This window comes from Ictalurus punctatus, chromosome 18 (genome assembly GCF_001660625.3).
Source record: "Ictalurus punctatus breed USDA103 chromosome 18, Coco_2.0, whole genome shotgun sequence".
NCBI lineage: Eukaryota > Metazoa > Chordata > Actinopteri > Siluriformes > Ictaluridae > Ictalurus > Ictalurus punctatus.
In genome coordinates, this window is record NC_030433.2 from 16,212,231 (window position 1) to 16,227,867 (window position 15,637).

At 39.4% G+C, this 15,637-nt stretch overlaps 1 protein-coding gene across 2 annotated transcripts in view; it reads left to right on the forward strand.

Annotated features, from left to right (window-relative positions):
- The window catches only part of igsf9bb (immunoglobulin superfamily, member 9Bb), a 136,256-nt gene that overhangs the window by 92,754 nt on the left and 27,865 nt on the right, over positions 1-15,637 (forward strand). For both annotated transcript variants that reach the window (XM_017493640.3, XM_047161679.2), the window contains exons 10-16: positions 998-1,114; positions 1,425-1,575; positions 3,906-4,017; positions 9,345-9,520; positions 10,268-10,494; positions 11,764-11,848; positions 14,030-14,191. In XM_017493640.3, the coding sequence (XP_017349129.2) occupies positions 998-1,114; positions 1,425-1,575; positions 3,906-4,017; positions 9,345-9,520; positions 10,268-10,494; positions 11,764-11,848; positions 14,030-14,191 (1,030 nt within the window). The remainder of the gene's footprint in view (positions 1-997; positions 1,115-1,424; positions 1,576-3,905; positions 4,018-9,344; positions 9,521-10,267; positions 10,495-11,763; positions 11,849-14,029; positions 14,192-15,637) is intronic.

The window sequence follows — 15,637 nt, forward strand, 5'->3', positions numbered from 1 at the left end:
TGCATGCTGTCCAGTCCCTGAGGCAGTGAAGCAACCCCAAACCATAACATTTCCACCAACGTCCTTCACAGTTAGTATGAGTTGCTTCTGTCCCAGCATGTCTGCTGTTACTGTGGCCAAACAGCTCTATCTTTGATTCGTCTGTGAAGAACACATTATTCCAAAAGGTCTGGTCTTTTCCTATATGCTCATTGGCAAACTGTAGTCTTGTTTTAATGTTCTTTTTAGACAACAAAGACTTTTTCCTGGCATGCCTCCCATGCAGGTCAAATTTGTGCAATCTTTTTCTGATTGTAGAAGCATGCACTTTGACACCAACAGTTGCAAGCTAGACTTACTACCAGAACCTGTGATGAAATTTTGGGGTTCATGGAGACTTCTTTTTACATCAGATGGTCTGCTCTTGGGCTGAATTTGCTGGGACGGCCAGTCCTGAACAAATTGTCAGTCGTTTTAAATGTGTCATTTGTAGATGATTTTCCTTCCAGTGGAATGATGTATTTCAAATAATTTGGAGATCTTTTTAAATCCCTTGCCAGACTCATAGGCATCCACAACCTTTTTTCTGAAGGACTTATAGAGTTTGTTAGACACCACACACCTCAATAACAAAGGGAACACCAGACACTAGATATGAGACTTTTAAATAAGAAAGGTTCTGATCACTGTCACCCAATCTTGAACACCTGATTCTAATTTTATGGATTTGAAGGTGTGATAAATAGAAAAGTAAGTAGGGGTGTACTTACGTTTTCCATCTGTTTGGTTTTTTTTGTTAATTTGAATTGGGAAATTACTACAAAATGTTAATTTTATGTCATTTGATAGTGTATCACCTTAATTAATAGACACTGTTTCAAAGAGGATCAAATATTTGCTTGTCCAAATGTGTAAAAAAAAAAAAAAAAATTCCATGGGGTGTACTTATTTTTTCACATGACTGTATATGCATTCCAGACATCAGATTTTGCTCTGATTCACTCCCTGTCATGTGTAGGATCCACCTAAGTTTCTGGTGGTTCCAGGAGGAGAGTACAGACAGGAGGCAGGAAGAGAGCTAGTCATCCCCTGTGAGGCAGAAGGAGACCCATTCCCCAGCATAACATGGAGGAAGGTAACATTATTCAGAAAGTCACTTCAGTCAGAATGTCGTCTCAGAACGTTGTCTCAGCATATTGTTGTACTTTTTATATGTACTATCAGGTAGAGCAATTTAGACCTTTTATGTTCCTGTCTCTCAAAATGGCATTGTAACTCATTCTGTGTGTTGAAACTGTGTCTGTTCTTCTTCTTTTTCGTATTCTCCTTCTTCTTCTTCTTCTTCTTCTTCTTCTTCTTCTTCTTCTCTTCTTCTTCATAACTTTTCTTTCTTGCATTCTTCTTTTCTCTCTGTCTCTCTTTCTTGATCTCTCTCTCTGGCAAAGGTAGGGAAGCCCAGCAGGGGCAAGCACAACGTCCTACCAAGAGGCAGCTTACAGTTCAAATCTCTCAGCAAGGAGGACCATGGGGAGTGGGAGTGTGTCGCTTCCAATGTTGCCACGAGCATCACTGCCAGCACGCGCCTCCTCGTAATCGGTATGAGCAAGCACAGCTAGTGACTCAAGCAAATGATGCACCACTGTGGGCTAACATTGCATTTCCTGTGTGATGATTAAGTTCATGTAGGGTACAGACTGATTTTGATTCACTTATTTTAAAGGCAGGATTGCTGTATCCACATGGTTTAATGAGCCAAAAGTTCAGTCTGTAAACTGTAGCGCCTGGCAAGTGTAATTTGCCAGGTCAGTGGTGCACAGCGTTTTCATTTGAATATTACAGATGAGTAAGTGTTTACTTCAGCTGAAAGTATATACAAGAAGGCACACAGTCTAATTTGATTTGTGAGACCTTTATTTTGGCTGAAAGGGAGCACTACACAGAGCTGGTTGTTGTTTCATGGGCAGCAGCCTTGCTTTCACTCTGCTGCCCAGTGGTCTTGTTGGTGGTACAATGAGCTTTCACGCTGCTTGTGAATGCAAATAGATAGGGCACTGTGATGGGAACTCTGAATAGCATGCCTGGCAGCATTTACCCTGGTAATTTGCAGGAGTTTAACACCAGCTCCCTGGGCCAGCTTGCCTTTTTTTCCAAAAAATCCACGAGGTGCATGTTCCTGTACAAAGCATTATATTTAATTGCCTTTTAATAATTAAATTATTTGTAAGTGATTCTAAAAGTTGCTGTTTGTATGAAAAGCCTTCTAATCTCAGCTAAGAGATAACAGCATAATTGAATCACTTTGTTTATGTCTTCAGTTCTCTTTTTGTACATGTTTAAATAGATCTGCAACATCTAATCGATAAAATTGCTAATAATCGATTCTGAAAATCGTTGTCAACAAATCATATTCTTGATTAATTGGTGTGAGAACGGCACGGGGCGGTAATTCTGTTCCGAAAAATGTTGTGTCCCAAATTACTTACTATGCACTTGAATACATTTTGTATACATGGAATACTTTTGTATATATTTTAGAAGGGAAGTATCGTCTCAAATGGAACACTAGCAGGGGTTTTCTGCTTACCGTTGTCACGATCTCGCCGGCAGGTGGCGCTGCAGCATCGATGTGCATGGACGGCTGCAGAGCGCACGCGTGCACAGGATCACAGAATGAGAACTATTTCCTATGGACACGTGCCTTTGTTTTGGTTCTGTTCTCTTCCTGTTCAGGCATTGGTTGATGTTCGAGAGTGTGTCATTATTGGTCCCAGCTGTCTATGTTCAAGCATAATTATGCTTGTTATTTAAAGCCCTCATGTTGCTGTGCACTTTGCGCAGTATTAACTGAATAAGTGAATGTAAAGGTGAAGACATTTAAGTATGCTAAGTGGTCGTGTTTTTGTGTCCTGTTTCTGTTCCAAGCCTCGCATCCAGTTTCATGTTTAAACCTCAATTATCTATTCCAGTCTAGACCGCGTTTCTTGTTTATTAACTTCAGTTGGTGAATAAAGACTTTGATCTGCGATTGCTTCTGCTTCTAGTCTCATTCCGTAACAGCCGGAAGTATAAGCCATCTCCCTTTAGATGGCACATGGCGTCAAATGCACGTAATGCGAAGCCACTAGCGTTAGCAAAATACCTAGAATCAACAAAATATTTTTTCAGTTTACTGTTTATCTCAGTGTTACCTTTTACAGCCAACATGACCTCAGTCACTATCAGACCGAGGCGTAATCGTTAAGTGACAGTGGAAAAAAATGTGCGACCCAAGTCCTCTAATGCAGGGGGGCATTTTATATTAAATCTTCACAGCATTTTAATGTAAAATGCACCCCTGCCTTAGAGGACTTGGGGCATATAAATTTATATGTCTATGACCTGCAAACTTTGCAAAGTGGAGCTTGAGTAGCACGGATGCACAAGCACAAACTCCAGTGTATGCAAGGGGTTGGGGAAATTGGTGCGAATTGCTTAAAAGGTTTAGTTTAAGTCAAGTTTATCGTCATTATATGCTGTATCTGTGTGCTTGCGGAGTAAATTCTGTGGTTTATTATAACGGGAGTCATCTGTAAGTGATCTACTAGTCACGAGGCCACGTTGCTCCTCACTCGCAATGTAGACGTTTTGATAAACAGTGGTAGCGCTGATAATCTAGGACTGTAGTGTAATTATCAGTGCTTTTATGTGCATCTACATAATATATAAATATAAATTGGACAGACAGTTGTGTTTATGTAAAGTTATAGTCTGAAGTTTTTATTTGCAAAACTAACAAAAATCCAGTTAATCGATTAATCTTCTGACGGAAATTCTCAATGTCGTCATCCAAGTCAAGAACGAAGTCTCGTGACCCATCATCAGTGTTAGTGTTAGTGTCAGAGTGCCTGTTTTCAGGAGTCTGTTTTAACAGTGTTCACTCCCTACAGGCACAAGCCCTCACGCCCCCAAAAACATCCACGTTTCGGTCTCGACGACCTCGGCCAACGTCTCATGGGAGCCAGGCTACGATGGCGGCTTCGAGCAGACATTCTCAGTTTGGTACGGCCATGTGTGAGTGATCCCAGCATGCTTTGCTTTTTGCTTCCTTTTCTAAATTTTTTTTTTCCCCTCGGGTAAGAGTGCTCATCTAGGATCGTTTTCCAGGGGTGGCAAGAAGTGATCCTTGATCAGCTCTCTGGCTCTGAGAGGTTTGCTACATACTGTATGAGCCTTGAGTTTTGCTGCTGCTGCTGAACAGATACTGGTGTTGAATAAGGGTCAGCATAGGTACTGTAATCTGTAGAATGTGCATTGGCAGAAATGGACTAGTACTTATAAGCGATTATACCTACTCAATCAAATATGAATTGAAAGAATATAATAGAAATACCTATGGCTCCTTTTAAGCAAGTATGACACCTTACTTGACTGCACTCAGTATAATAATTACATATAATAAATGTAATCACTCTCAGTTTGCATCAAAGTTTTACAGAACTGGGACAAAAAATAAACTGCTGGGTCATTTCAGGCAGTTCTGTGCCAGCCGTGATTTCTGGCAACAGGATTACCATTCACAGATGGTACATAACCGTAAAGCCATGTCGAAGAGAACAGCCTGATACGACCCCTGAAGGTGTCGTTCTGCATACAAATCACTGTATTAGGAACAGAAGACTGTTGTAGGATAGTGCACAATTAGTCTTGCCTTTAAACACTTCATCCCAGTGAAAAGTAATAACATTTTCAGGTTATTTACTTAAGAGTAGTCCCAATATGCCTAGCCAGTAGGAACAGCATTTAAATGAACTCACCCATAGCTGAGTGTTTTAAGGTTCTTTAAGAGGTCATGAGGAAATTTCAAATCTAGCACGAAGAGGCTTATAAGCCATGTTCAAAAATTATTCAATAAATATATTTATTTGAAAATTTTTAATCTACAAATCTATCAATATAAATAAATGAATAAATATTAACTGCAAGGTGCTAAAGTAATTACTGTGTGCGAAACGGGACATTTTGGACAAAAGTAGCACTCACATAATGTGCATCTATTCACACACAGTATATGGCCAAAGGTTTGTGGACACCTCGCCATCATACCCATATGTAGGCCTTCCCCAAATTGTTGCCACAAAGTTGGAAGCACACAATTGTATAGAAAGTCTTTGTATGCTGTAGCGTTACAATTTTCCTTCACGGGAACTAAGAGGCCCAAACATGTTCCAGAATGACAATGCCCCTGTGCACAAAGTGAGCTCCATGAAGGCATTGTTTGCCAAGGTTGGTGTGGAAGAACTCGAGTGTTCTGCACAGAACCCTGACCTCAACCCCACTGAGCACCTTTGGGATGAAGTGGAATGCCGAATGCACTCCAGTCCTCCTTGCCCAACCTCTGTGCCTGACCTCACTAATGCTCTCGTGGCTGAATGAATACAAATCCCCACAGCCACACTCCAAAATCTATTGGAAAGCCTTCCCAGAAGAGTGGAGGTTATTATAACAGCAAAGGAATGGAAATGGAATGGGATGCTCCAAAAAAAGCATATGGGTGTGATGGTCAGGTGTCCAAAAACCTTTGGCCATATAGTGTAGCTCATGTCTGAATGACCCAGACAAGGATACTCCATCTAGTCATAGTATCATCACAATTCATTTAGCGGTATGCATGAATTTGACATATTAATGTGCAGACTTCTCTCACAATCCAGTGAAGCCCACAAGTTGTGCTGCAGTAAGTGAACCTGCACCTTCCAGTATGTAAGTATAGCAAAAACGAATGACCTTTGAAACAGTAAACGTGGGAAAACAGGAAAGCAATGTTGGACCTGTATTATATGCGTTATGGTCACGAAGTAGATCAACTGTTAGATGAGATTATTAGGTGCTTGAATGTTTGTTTGTTTTTTGCCTTGAGAATGACCAGATCCAGCTAGCCAAGCTGTTGCCTGGGCTTAAATATCTAGCAGCACGCTTCATGGCTTGACCTGCCGCCATTTTTTCTTGCTCTCTATCCTGTGCCTGCTGCTTGCGCTTGCCCCCGGCTCTGCTCCTGCCCTGCTATAGTCGCCAGCGATATTCAGTACGAATATCAGCATTCTATAGCTCTGTGTCCTTTCTTTCCTATAGAATGGAAACTTGCTTCACAGTGCACTTGCGGATTTGTTTTTGCGGGTTCAAGCAGGTACATTAAATAAAAGGACGCCATGAATGAAGCTTTAATGAATGCAGTACCGATCAGACAGTGCAAACTGAACTAATGATACGGCAACTCTCTACAAGTTATCATTAGTTGTTAAACTTGATGATTTAAACATTAAGCATTACTGACAAATTAAACATTTGCTTGTGTAGATGTGTAGATATGCTCAAGCTATCTATCTAGCAAGCTAAAAAATATAATGGCACAGTAACATTAAACGACTTCTATTGTAACGATGAAATTGGACTGAGAAATATAAAATGTCCGTATTTCTATTTTGTAATAGTTTCTTCTCTTCTTCTTTTTGTGAACTTTCTTCCCTGTGTGCCTCTTATTCTCTTGATGACAGTTTGATGGTTAACCATCGGATATGGCGAATTGCATCTCTTTAATAGTTAGGCTATGGTCTAGCTTTTATATTTGTTAGAACCACAGTTATTGTCCTCACCCAATAAGCAATCCATAATACTGATCATGCAGCAAACCAGACACAACTCTTTACTCATGCAAATATGAAATAAAAACATAATGTGTGCCTGTTGGTATGAGTGTCAGTTAGACCTAAAGGCTGAGAGAGCTTGGAAATAAGGAGATGGAGTAGAGGTAGAATGAAGAACAGGAAAGCTTTGGAAGGCCATCCATGCTGGTTTATGCTGGTTTATGTGTGTGTTCAAGTGGCAGTCACAGGCTCATGAGGACACCATTAGTATTCACTCTGCAGGCTCTCACCTCCAATCAGATAAAGACCACACACCTAATCTCAAAGACCTTCCAATAATGCGTACACACCTCGTACACACATATATAAAGGCACTTTTGCTTCCTCGAGCAGCTGTTTGTGTGGCATCATGCCAAAAGATCCCCATGCCACAAGCTAAAAGAACAGCTTCAGGATGAGAAGAGGCCAGAGTGTTCGTCCTTCTGACCGCAAGCTGCGTTCTGTTCACCTTTCCGCCTCATTCTGGCTCCAGCATATCCTGGCCTGATTTGTAAGCAGCAGGTGCCCTACTGAGCACAGGCCATTGCCAAGAACTGACTAAAGGTGTTGGTGGAAGAGAAAAGCTCAGTGACTCATATTTTAAAGGTTCTGTATGAATAGACTTCCTCTCTAACCTTTATAGACGCTCTCTGTGGCTCTCCACAGCAGTCCATGCCAGGCCTATTGATGTAGGCACTTGGCATGTTGCTATCACTTCCTGTACATCGGAAAAGCGTTGATAGCTGACCACGGTGGTGGTGTACACTCTGTCTCGTACACGGATATGACTCACTCCAAAATGGGAAAAAGGAATATTGGATAATATTCACTTACTCTGAAGGATATTTGCAAGGAAAAAGAATGGACAAAGAACAAAACCTATTATGAGTAATGTAGTTTTTCAGCTTTCATATTCGGGTTATATTCAAGAGTGGACATTTGATAAATTTATTAGCTAGCCCACTGAGCAAGTGTGTGTGTCTAGCAATCTAACTGAATAAGCTAAAAAAATAAAACTAAAAAAAAAAGGTAGCACAGCAATGTAATAACATGTGACCAGTATATATGTGAGCTAGTTATATGTGTTAATACAGATGAAAATAAACATTTATTTTATGAAAATAAAGGGAAATAAACACTTATATGAATTCCCAGTGAAAGGACATAAACATTTTTATATATAGCACATCATAGTTGCACATCATATCTCAACAAAAAATGACTGGCAGACGTTTCGGTTATGTGCTGCAATGGTTCTCGCATTGCCAATAAATATACTTTACAAGCCTAAAGAGCAAGCTAGCTTCTTTCTTTCTCACAACATGTTTACCATCAATGTGACCTGTTGTGTGTTGTGGTAGCAGGAGAGTTATATGATGGTTTTATCGTGGATTCCACATAACTATTCTGAAACAAACTGTCCACGCATGATAGTTAAGTAACCTACCTAGTGGAAAATTTTCTACTGTCAGACAGATCGTGCCTTAGCCGTTGTGTTCAGTGCAGCAGGCGGTGGGATTTGATAGTGTGTGCTAGAGTTGCATTGCACCACCATTAGGTTTAAACATATACACCAAATGTCAGTAGGAAATAGGGTTTATTTTCTTTCTCTCACTGGTGAACCTACTTGCAGCCACAAACAGCCAGTGACAGTTTGCTTGTCTTGGGCACCCAGGCTACTGATTTGTCCACCCCTGTGATATGTACAGTGTATTAGCCGTAGTATGTTTGTATACGTGTTGTTGACATTATTTAAACTTTTCAACAATTAAGGACAATTAAAATGTACATATTGTGCGTTTAAAAGAAATAAAGAACTTTACTTCAGAGGTTAGGTGTGTCTAATAAATCACTGTGCGGGATACCACTTGTATCACCACCACACACACTAAATAATATATGGTCAGTGGTGGTCCTATGGTGATCCCATTCCGCGACTGTCACGTTGTGCAAAAAAAAAAAAAAAAAAGAAAGAAAAAAAGGTAGGTGTATCTAATAAAGTGTTTATTCAGTAGACCTTCACGTTCATGAGGCAGTGACAAAAACATGAGATAACATCAGCCGAACGTGAATGCCGCACACTCTCGCTCCCCCCTCCCGCTCCTCACTCTCCTGGATGAATGACTGTGGATCGGCTAGTGAAATAAGACTCCCATCCATGCATGCGGCAGACAGTATATCAGAGACAAGCACACTGACAGTAAGCGCACAGTAAGCACACTTTGATTCATGTCCGTTCCTGGGCCCTCAGCCCCATCATACACGCGTTCACAGTTCTCCGCACATGTCTGTCACCTGGATTTATGCCTGTGTTTACTTGCTGTCGGTAACAACTCTTATGATTCCACAACTAATCCTATTTTACACTAACACACTTGTTCTGATTATTGTTCTAATGCACAAAACACGTCGTATTCTAGTTCATCCCAAGGACACTCCTAATAGAGAGAGAGGGAGGCTATACGTACGATATGAAGACTTATTTTGATAGGCATTAGCAGATGCATGCCGTTGTTGCTCTGTTAGATGTCTGGCAAATTCCTCAGCACTTACCCTAAGCTAAATAGGCCATGTCTTTTTGTTTAGCTGCAGGCAACGCTTTCATCAATACTGGGAGTGACATAGCGATCATTATCTGACGAGGTGTGTGTGTGTAGGTTCAGAGCTAAACTCCTTTTTTTCCTGCACATGTGGATCTCCCTGCAGGGTGAAGAGGGAGCAGCTAGGCTCGCATGACTGGCTCTCCATGCCTGTGCCAAGCGCGCAGCACTGGCTGCTGGTGCAGGGCCTGGAGTCTGAAACGGCCTACCAGTTCAGCGTCCTGGCGCAAAACAAGCTGGGCACAGGCCCCTTCAGCGAGGTCGTCACTGTGAACACTCTAGGTGAGCTGGCTAATAGCAAATAGACTAATGATGTGAGGCATTTCGTGGTCAAGAACTTCAACACAATAAAAAAAGAGATTAGTTGATCGTTAAAATGAACAGTATGATGCTTGCATGAAATTATTTGCGCCCAATTCAATAACCAAAAAAAATCTAACCAGCTGATTGAATAAAAGAAATAACATAACTTAGCAAATGTAGCTATTATTATTATTATTATTATTATTATTATTATTATTATTATTATTCAACTATGAGGATATTAATTATGTTATGAATTATGCCTTAGACAAGCAGTAGTTAAATTATGATTTAAGTCATTCACTTAAGCAAAGAAAGCAACAAGGAAATATTTTATTATAATTTTTTTATGTTTCAGACATGTTTTATTTATTTGTCCACAGTAGCACTTTCTTGTTACTTATATTTGGCTAGATGTTACATTTCTAACACTATCTTCAACTTAGGGCGACTCACAAATGACTTCATATTCACTATATAAACATACTCTCATGCTGTCTCATACCCAGTCAAACATGCTTTAAGGTAGACAAACATCAGTATCACAAATACGCCGTTGGCCTGAATTGAATTCTGTGGCATGCTAAAGAAACCCAGTCTGCAAAATTCACTACTAAGTTAGGTGGTTTATTTGACTACTCATGCCCATCTCTATTATAGACCTGCTTGAAATATGTCTTGTGTTGATTAGGGGTTTGAACACACACCGCGTTTTTGTTCACACAGTATTTCCTATAAGTACCCCCGAACCTCTGGTGCTGCTTACCCCACCACGGTGCCTCACAGCCAACCGGACACAACAGGGAGTCCTGCTAACATGGATTCCTCCAGCCAATCACACGTCGCCGATCGATCGTTACATCATGGAGTTCCGCCTCGGCGAGAGGTGGGACGTCCTGGATGATGCAATCCCTGCAGGAGAGACAGAGCTGTTGGCCAGAGATCTGATTCAGGTAAACATGTGACTGATGTCACTTGACAGAACAGCTGACAATGCAGGATCCTATAAAGGGGAATTTGCATAGCATTTCTCAGACATGTCCAGAGAAAGTGCCGAATCATCCGTTTCTTTTAAAGCTGCTGTGTCAAGCAGCATATTTACATAGTGCTTACTTGCTGTATGTTCGTCACTAGGGAGATCCGTAAAAGCTTCTTGTCACTCTGAAGGACCTGTGATAGAGTTTAAAGGAGTGGTTTGGTGGTAAATTACAAGTGCAAAAATCTCCACATAAAAGGGTCTTGGCTACTTCAAAACTGTGGAACACTCTTTCTCACCATCTGCTTGCAAGTCTCTTCTTATCCAGCTTGTTTTTGACTGTTTATATAAACATGCATTTTTCTTATTCTTTCTTTTGGTATTTTTATTTTTTTTATTTTATTCATTTTTCTTTATTTTATTATTACATGCTTATTATGTATATGTGATTTATCTTTACAGTGTCCTTGGGTACACTTAAAGGCACTTTTTGATAAAAGAATATCAAACAAAAACAAACAAATTAATTGTATTAATTCTTCTTCTTCTTCTTCTTCTTCTTCTTCTTCTTCTTCTTCTTCTATTATTATGGGTGGGATAGTGGCTCAGTAGTTTGATCCTGAGCTCATGTCTGTTTGACATTCTCCGCATGGTTTACTCCAGGTTGTACTGTTCTGGTATCCCACTGTGGTATAGTGCAGATTAAATACATATATCCAATAACATGGCTTTTTAATCATCGAACTGCGGAGACATGTGAACACTGTTAAGCATTCACTGGAAAGCACCACAGAAGGTAGCAATATAACATTAATGACAACCTAGCGCCCTCTTGTGGACATACTGTGCATAGCGCTTTCCGTAGAGATACCACTCCCACCTCCCAAAAACAGGTGGGCTGGCTACTTTAATTTGTACCTAGGTGTGAATAAGCATATGAGAATGTGTGTAATACCCTGTAATGGAATTGTGTCCTATTTAGAGTTTATTTCTGCCTCATGCCCAGTGTTCCGGGGATAGACTATGGATCCACCATGACCAGCCTCTATAATGTTGCTTGTTTCCTCACTAAGAGCCAATGAATTTGTAGACTCCCCCATCCCACTAAATGCTGAAAATCACATTGAAATGTGATCCCAGTGCCAAAGGAATCTGTTTTATGTGTTTTTTTCCCCTCTTGTATGATATTAGATTTAAGTTGCTAGCCACCTGAATTAGCGAATTTATAAATTGTGTGTGTTTACAGGAGGTATGGTATGAGTTCAGAGTTATGGCAGTCATGGAGGACCTCATCAGTGAACCCAGTAATTTAGTTGGGGTCTCCAGTACAGGTCAGTGGAAATGTTAAATGCCTTTCTATGCTTATATATTTATTAGATATTGAAAAGTCACAAAGTAAGTAATCTGATCTGCATAGTTGGTGATACTGTACTGCCATCTGCCGGTTGTAGTGTTGAACTACAACAATTTCTATTAAACTTTTCGTTCCTTTCATGTATATCTCTGTGTTTGCAATTCCCCACTTACTTATATAAAATGTATTTGCTTAAAACGTTTTTCAAGAATACTTGTGCACAACATTTTTCAGAGAACTGCTGTTTAAAAAAAAAAGTGTGAAACAAAAGTGTAATTGCTCATTGTTGAACGTTAGCTGGCTCGTTTAATTGTGGCTTAATTTACCATAAAATGTCTCTCATAAAATGTTTTGGAGAATGGTATAATCATAGTTCACTTAGGTGAACTAAGAGATTTATAAGGTTCGGCTGCCACATGTTAGCAACATTAGCGTTGTAGTTTTAGAGTTACAAGACTAATATTGCTAATAAGTAATGGAACTGTATCTCAACCGACATATTTTTTTTCAGGAAGAGGATATTTTTGTCAATTTCACTTCCTGGTGTCACTTTGGATAAGTCAGTCATTTTTAAGTCAGAAGAATTTTTTTTAATATTTGGCAAAACACAATAAAATATCTACTTGAAGACTTTGTGGCACCCCAGGCCTCAGTAAATGGAAGAAAAAACAAGTGATCATCAGAATCTAACCGATCAGGACAGGAAGGCAGGTATAAGTCTAGATCTAACTTGGGGCAAGCACATGCATGTATTTTGGCTTTAAATGGAACACTGAAGGGTGGAGCTGTGCTTGTTTGGCATTTCAGAGGCAGATTAATCTGTCAAAATCTCAGATTATACCTTCAACTAATTTTAATATTTATGTTATTTTACATGTTGCGTTAGTATTTCACTTAATGCTGAAGTATGCTAATCATGGGACCCAAGAACAATGAGGATATGCGCACGACACAGAGCCATGAATTCCACGTCAATGACAAGCAACGAAACAATATTTGAATTGAGATTTCCTTAATTCCAGGCAAATTAAGTATGACAAATCCAGACAACTATCTCAATTTGATTACTATGGCTATTGTGGTCTGAAGTTTCTTCAGTTCCCCACTTGTAAAGTTAGTTCCTACCTGCAGTCAGTTCTCATTTACTGTTTGACATGCAAAAGTTCCAGAAAAGCATACAATTTCATATATCTCTCATCAAATGTGTAAAGAGACATTGCGAAGAAAAATATAGCTTGGAAGGAAGTAGGAGAGATTGCTGGATGCTCTGTTGGATTTACATAACTAGTACAGTTAGCTTGCTTGGCTAATCTAGCAGCAAAGCTAGTTCAAAGTCTAACACATAAAGTCAAACAATTTTCACCCTAGCTACTGATATTTCTCAATGAAACGGAAAAATTGCTGGACAGAACACGCCCATGATCGACAACAACAGCAGTCTCTACACACCCACAAGAGACAAACCACAAGTGACACAATCAATTTAGGCTTAAAACACAGTTCAGTGCTTGGATCAAGCAGCTGTTAGTCTGACAATGAGTTCAACAGACACTAGAATCCTGAGTAGTAATTGAAATTACTGTCTAATACCTGTGAATACTTTTTAAAAACAACAACAACAAAAAAAATTAATTATTATACTATGCAGTATTTTCATTATAGTGTCAGAACTAATTCCACTATATATATATATATATATATATATATATATATATATATACACAAGAGAGGTTTTTGTGAGCCTAATGCTCACAAAACCCCAAAATTATTCATTATTCAGCTTCTAATTACATGATTCAAGTACTATAATTATGTTAATGGTCCATTCAAGGCAAAATAAGCACATTATGGTAATAGCCTAGTTATTCTCAATTTGAGGTTGATAAATGTCTGACTTTTAGTCATTGTAGGATCTACAGTATTTATGCTGCAAAGTGACAAATAATTTACTGTAACATGCACTACTCAAGAATATTGTTTATTATCAAAATTCTAAAAACTTTATTATTCCTTGTAATCTTGTGAAAATCCATCCTATGAATCTTCATTGAAATGGACAACATAACATATACAAACATTAACTATAGGCATAATATCTGCTACTGTCTCTGCACTGTGCCAGTGTGTTTGCCCTAAGACTGCCCTATGTGCGTGTCAGACTTCTTCCCACCGCCAGACGTGGCAGACGAGGGGCTGGCGCGGCCGGTGGTGGCGGGCATCGTGGCCACCATCTGCTTCCTGGCAGCAGCTATCCTCTTCAGCACACTGGCAGCCTGCTTTGTCAACAAGCAGCGGCGGCGTAAACTCAAGAGGCGACGAGGTGAGTGGCGCCCTCACGGGTCAAAGGGTTTTCCCATTACATCTAGGCCTTTGATTTACTCTGAAACTCACTGAATTGCTCATCAAATTCAGACTCGTTCACACTACAAACTCTGTACAGAACCTAAACTGTGAGGGATGTGTTGTGGTATGATATGTGCAGTAGGCAGTTAGGATGGAATTAGATCAGAATTGTTGAGTAATGTCAGTTATTTTCCAGTGAGAGTGTTCTTGTAATACAGTATAGATGGATAGATGTTGTTAGTACTGGGTTTGATTTTATATTGGTATTACTGTATGGTAAAGATAAATAAATCTATAATAGTTTTAGAAAAGGATATATGAGAATGTCACAAAGTATCTCATAAGTCTTTTAGAAGATGCTATTGGAATTGGAAGATATTTAACTAATTAATAAAAGATGAGGGGGCATTCTCAACACGACATTGATTGTTTTCCAATAACAGCACATACCGACGTGTATTATTCCTTTTATAGCACAGTGATTTGCCAATGATTAGAATGATTCTTTTTTATTAATGAACAACAACATTTTATTAGTTTATAGTAACAATTAATGCTGTGGAATAGCCATGAAACAAGATACAGTAACCTATTATGAAACTATTGGAACGACCAGAACAATACATTTGTTTTTGCTGTAGACTGAATACATTTGGGTTTGAGATCAAAAGATGAATATGAGAAGAGAGTTTAGAATTTCAGCTTTTATTTCCTGGTACTTATATGTAGAGGTGTTAAATGACATAGAATTTTTTGTATCAGACCACCCAATTTATAGGTGACTGATAGGTGTTTCTTGGTACCCTGTTAGATTGCTTGTTTAAACAATAAATAGCTCTTAACATCTACTCTTGGTTTTAGCCTTCAGTTTCACCTGTGAAGGCTGCATTTGATGTTAAAAAGGATAAGCCAACATGAAGATCGGAGAGCTGTCTATGGGAGAAAAGCAAGCTGTTTTGAAGCTGAGAAAAGAGGGAAAAATCAATCAGAGGCATTGCACCAACATTGGGGATAGACAACACAATAATTTGGAATATGCTGAAAAAGAAAGAAACCACTGGTGTACTAACAACCAGACATGGAACAGATTGCCCAAGGAAAACAACAGCAGTTGATGAGATGATGAAAAATTGTGAGAGCTGTGAAGAAAAACCCAAAAAAAACAGTCAGAGACATCATCAACAACCTCCACAGGGATGAAGGTATCACAATCCACCATTCGAAGAAGACTTCTGGCGCACGAATATAGAGGCCATATCACTAGATGCAAATCACTCATCAGCAGAAAGAATCAGAAAATCAGATAGGAATTTGCAGAGAAATCCAGAGATGAGCCACAAAAGTTCCAAAATGATGGAAAGGCCAAAGTGTGGAGAAAGAAAAGATCTGCTCATGATCCAAGCTAGTGTCATGGCTTGGGCTT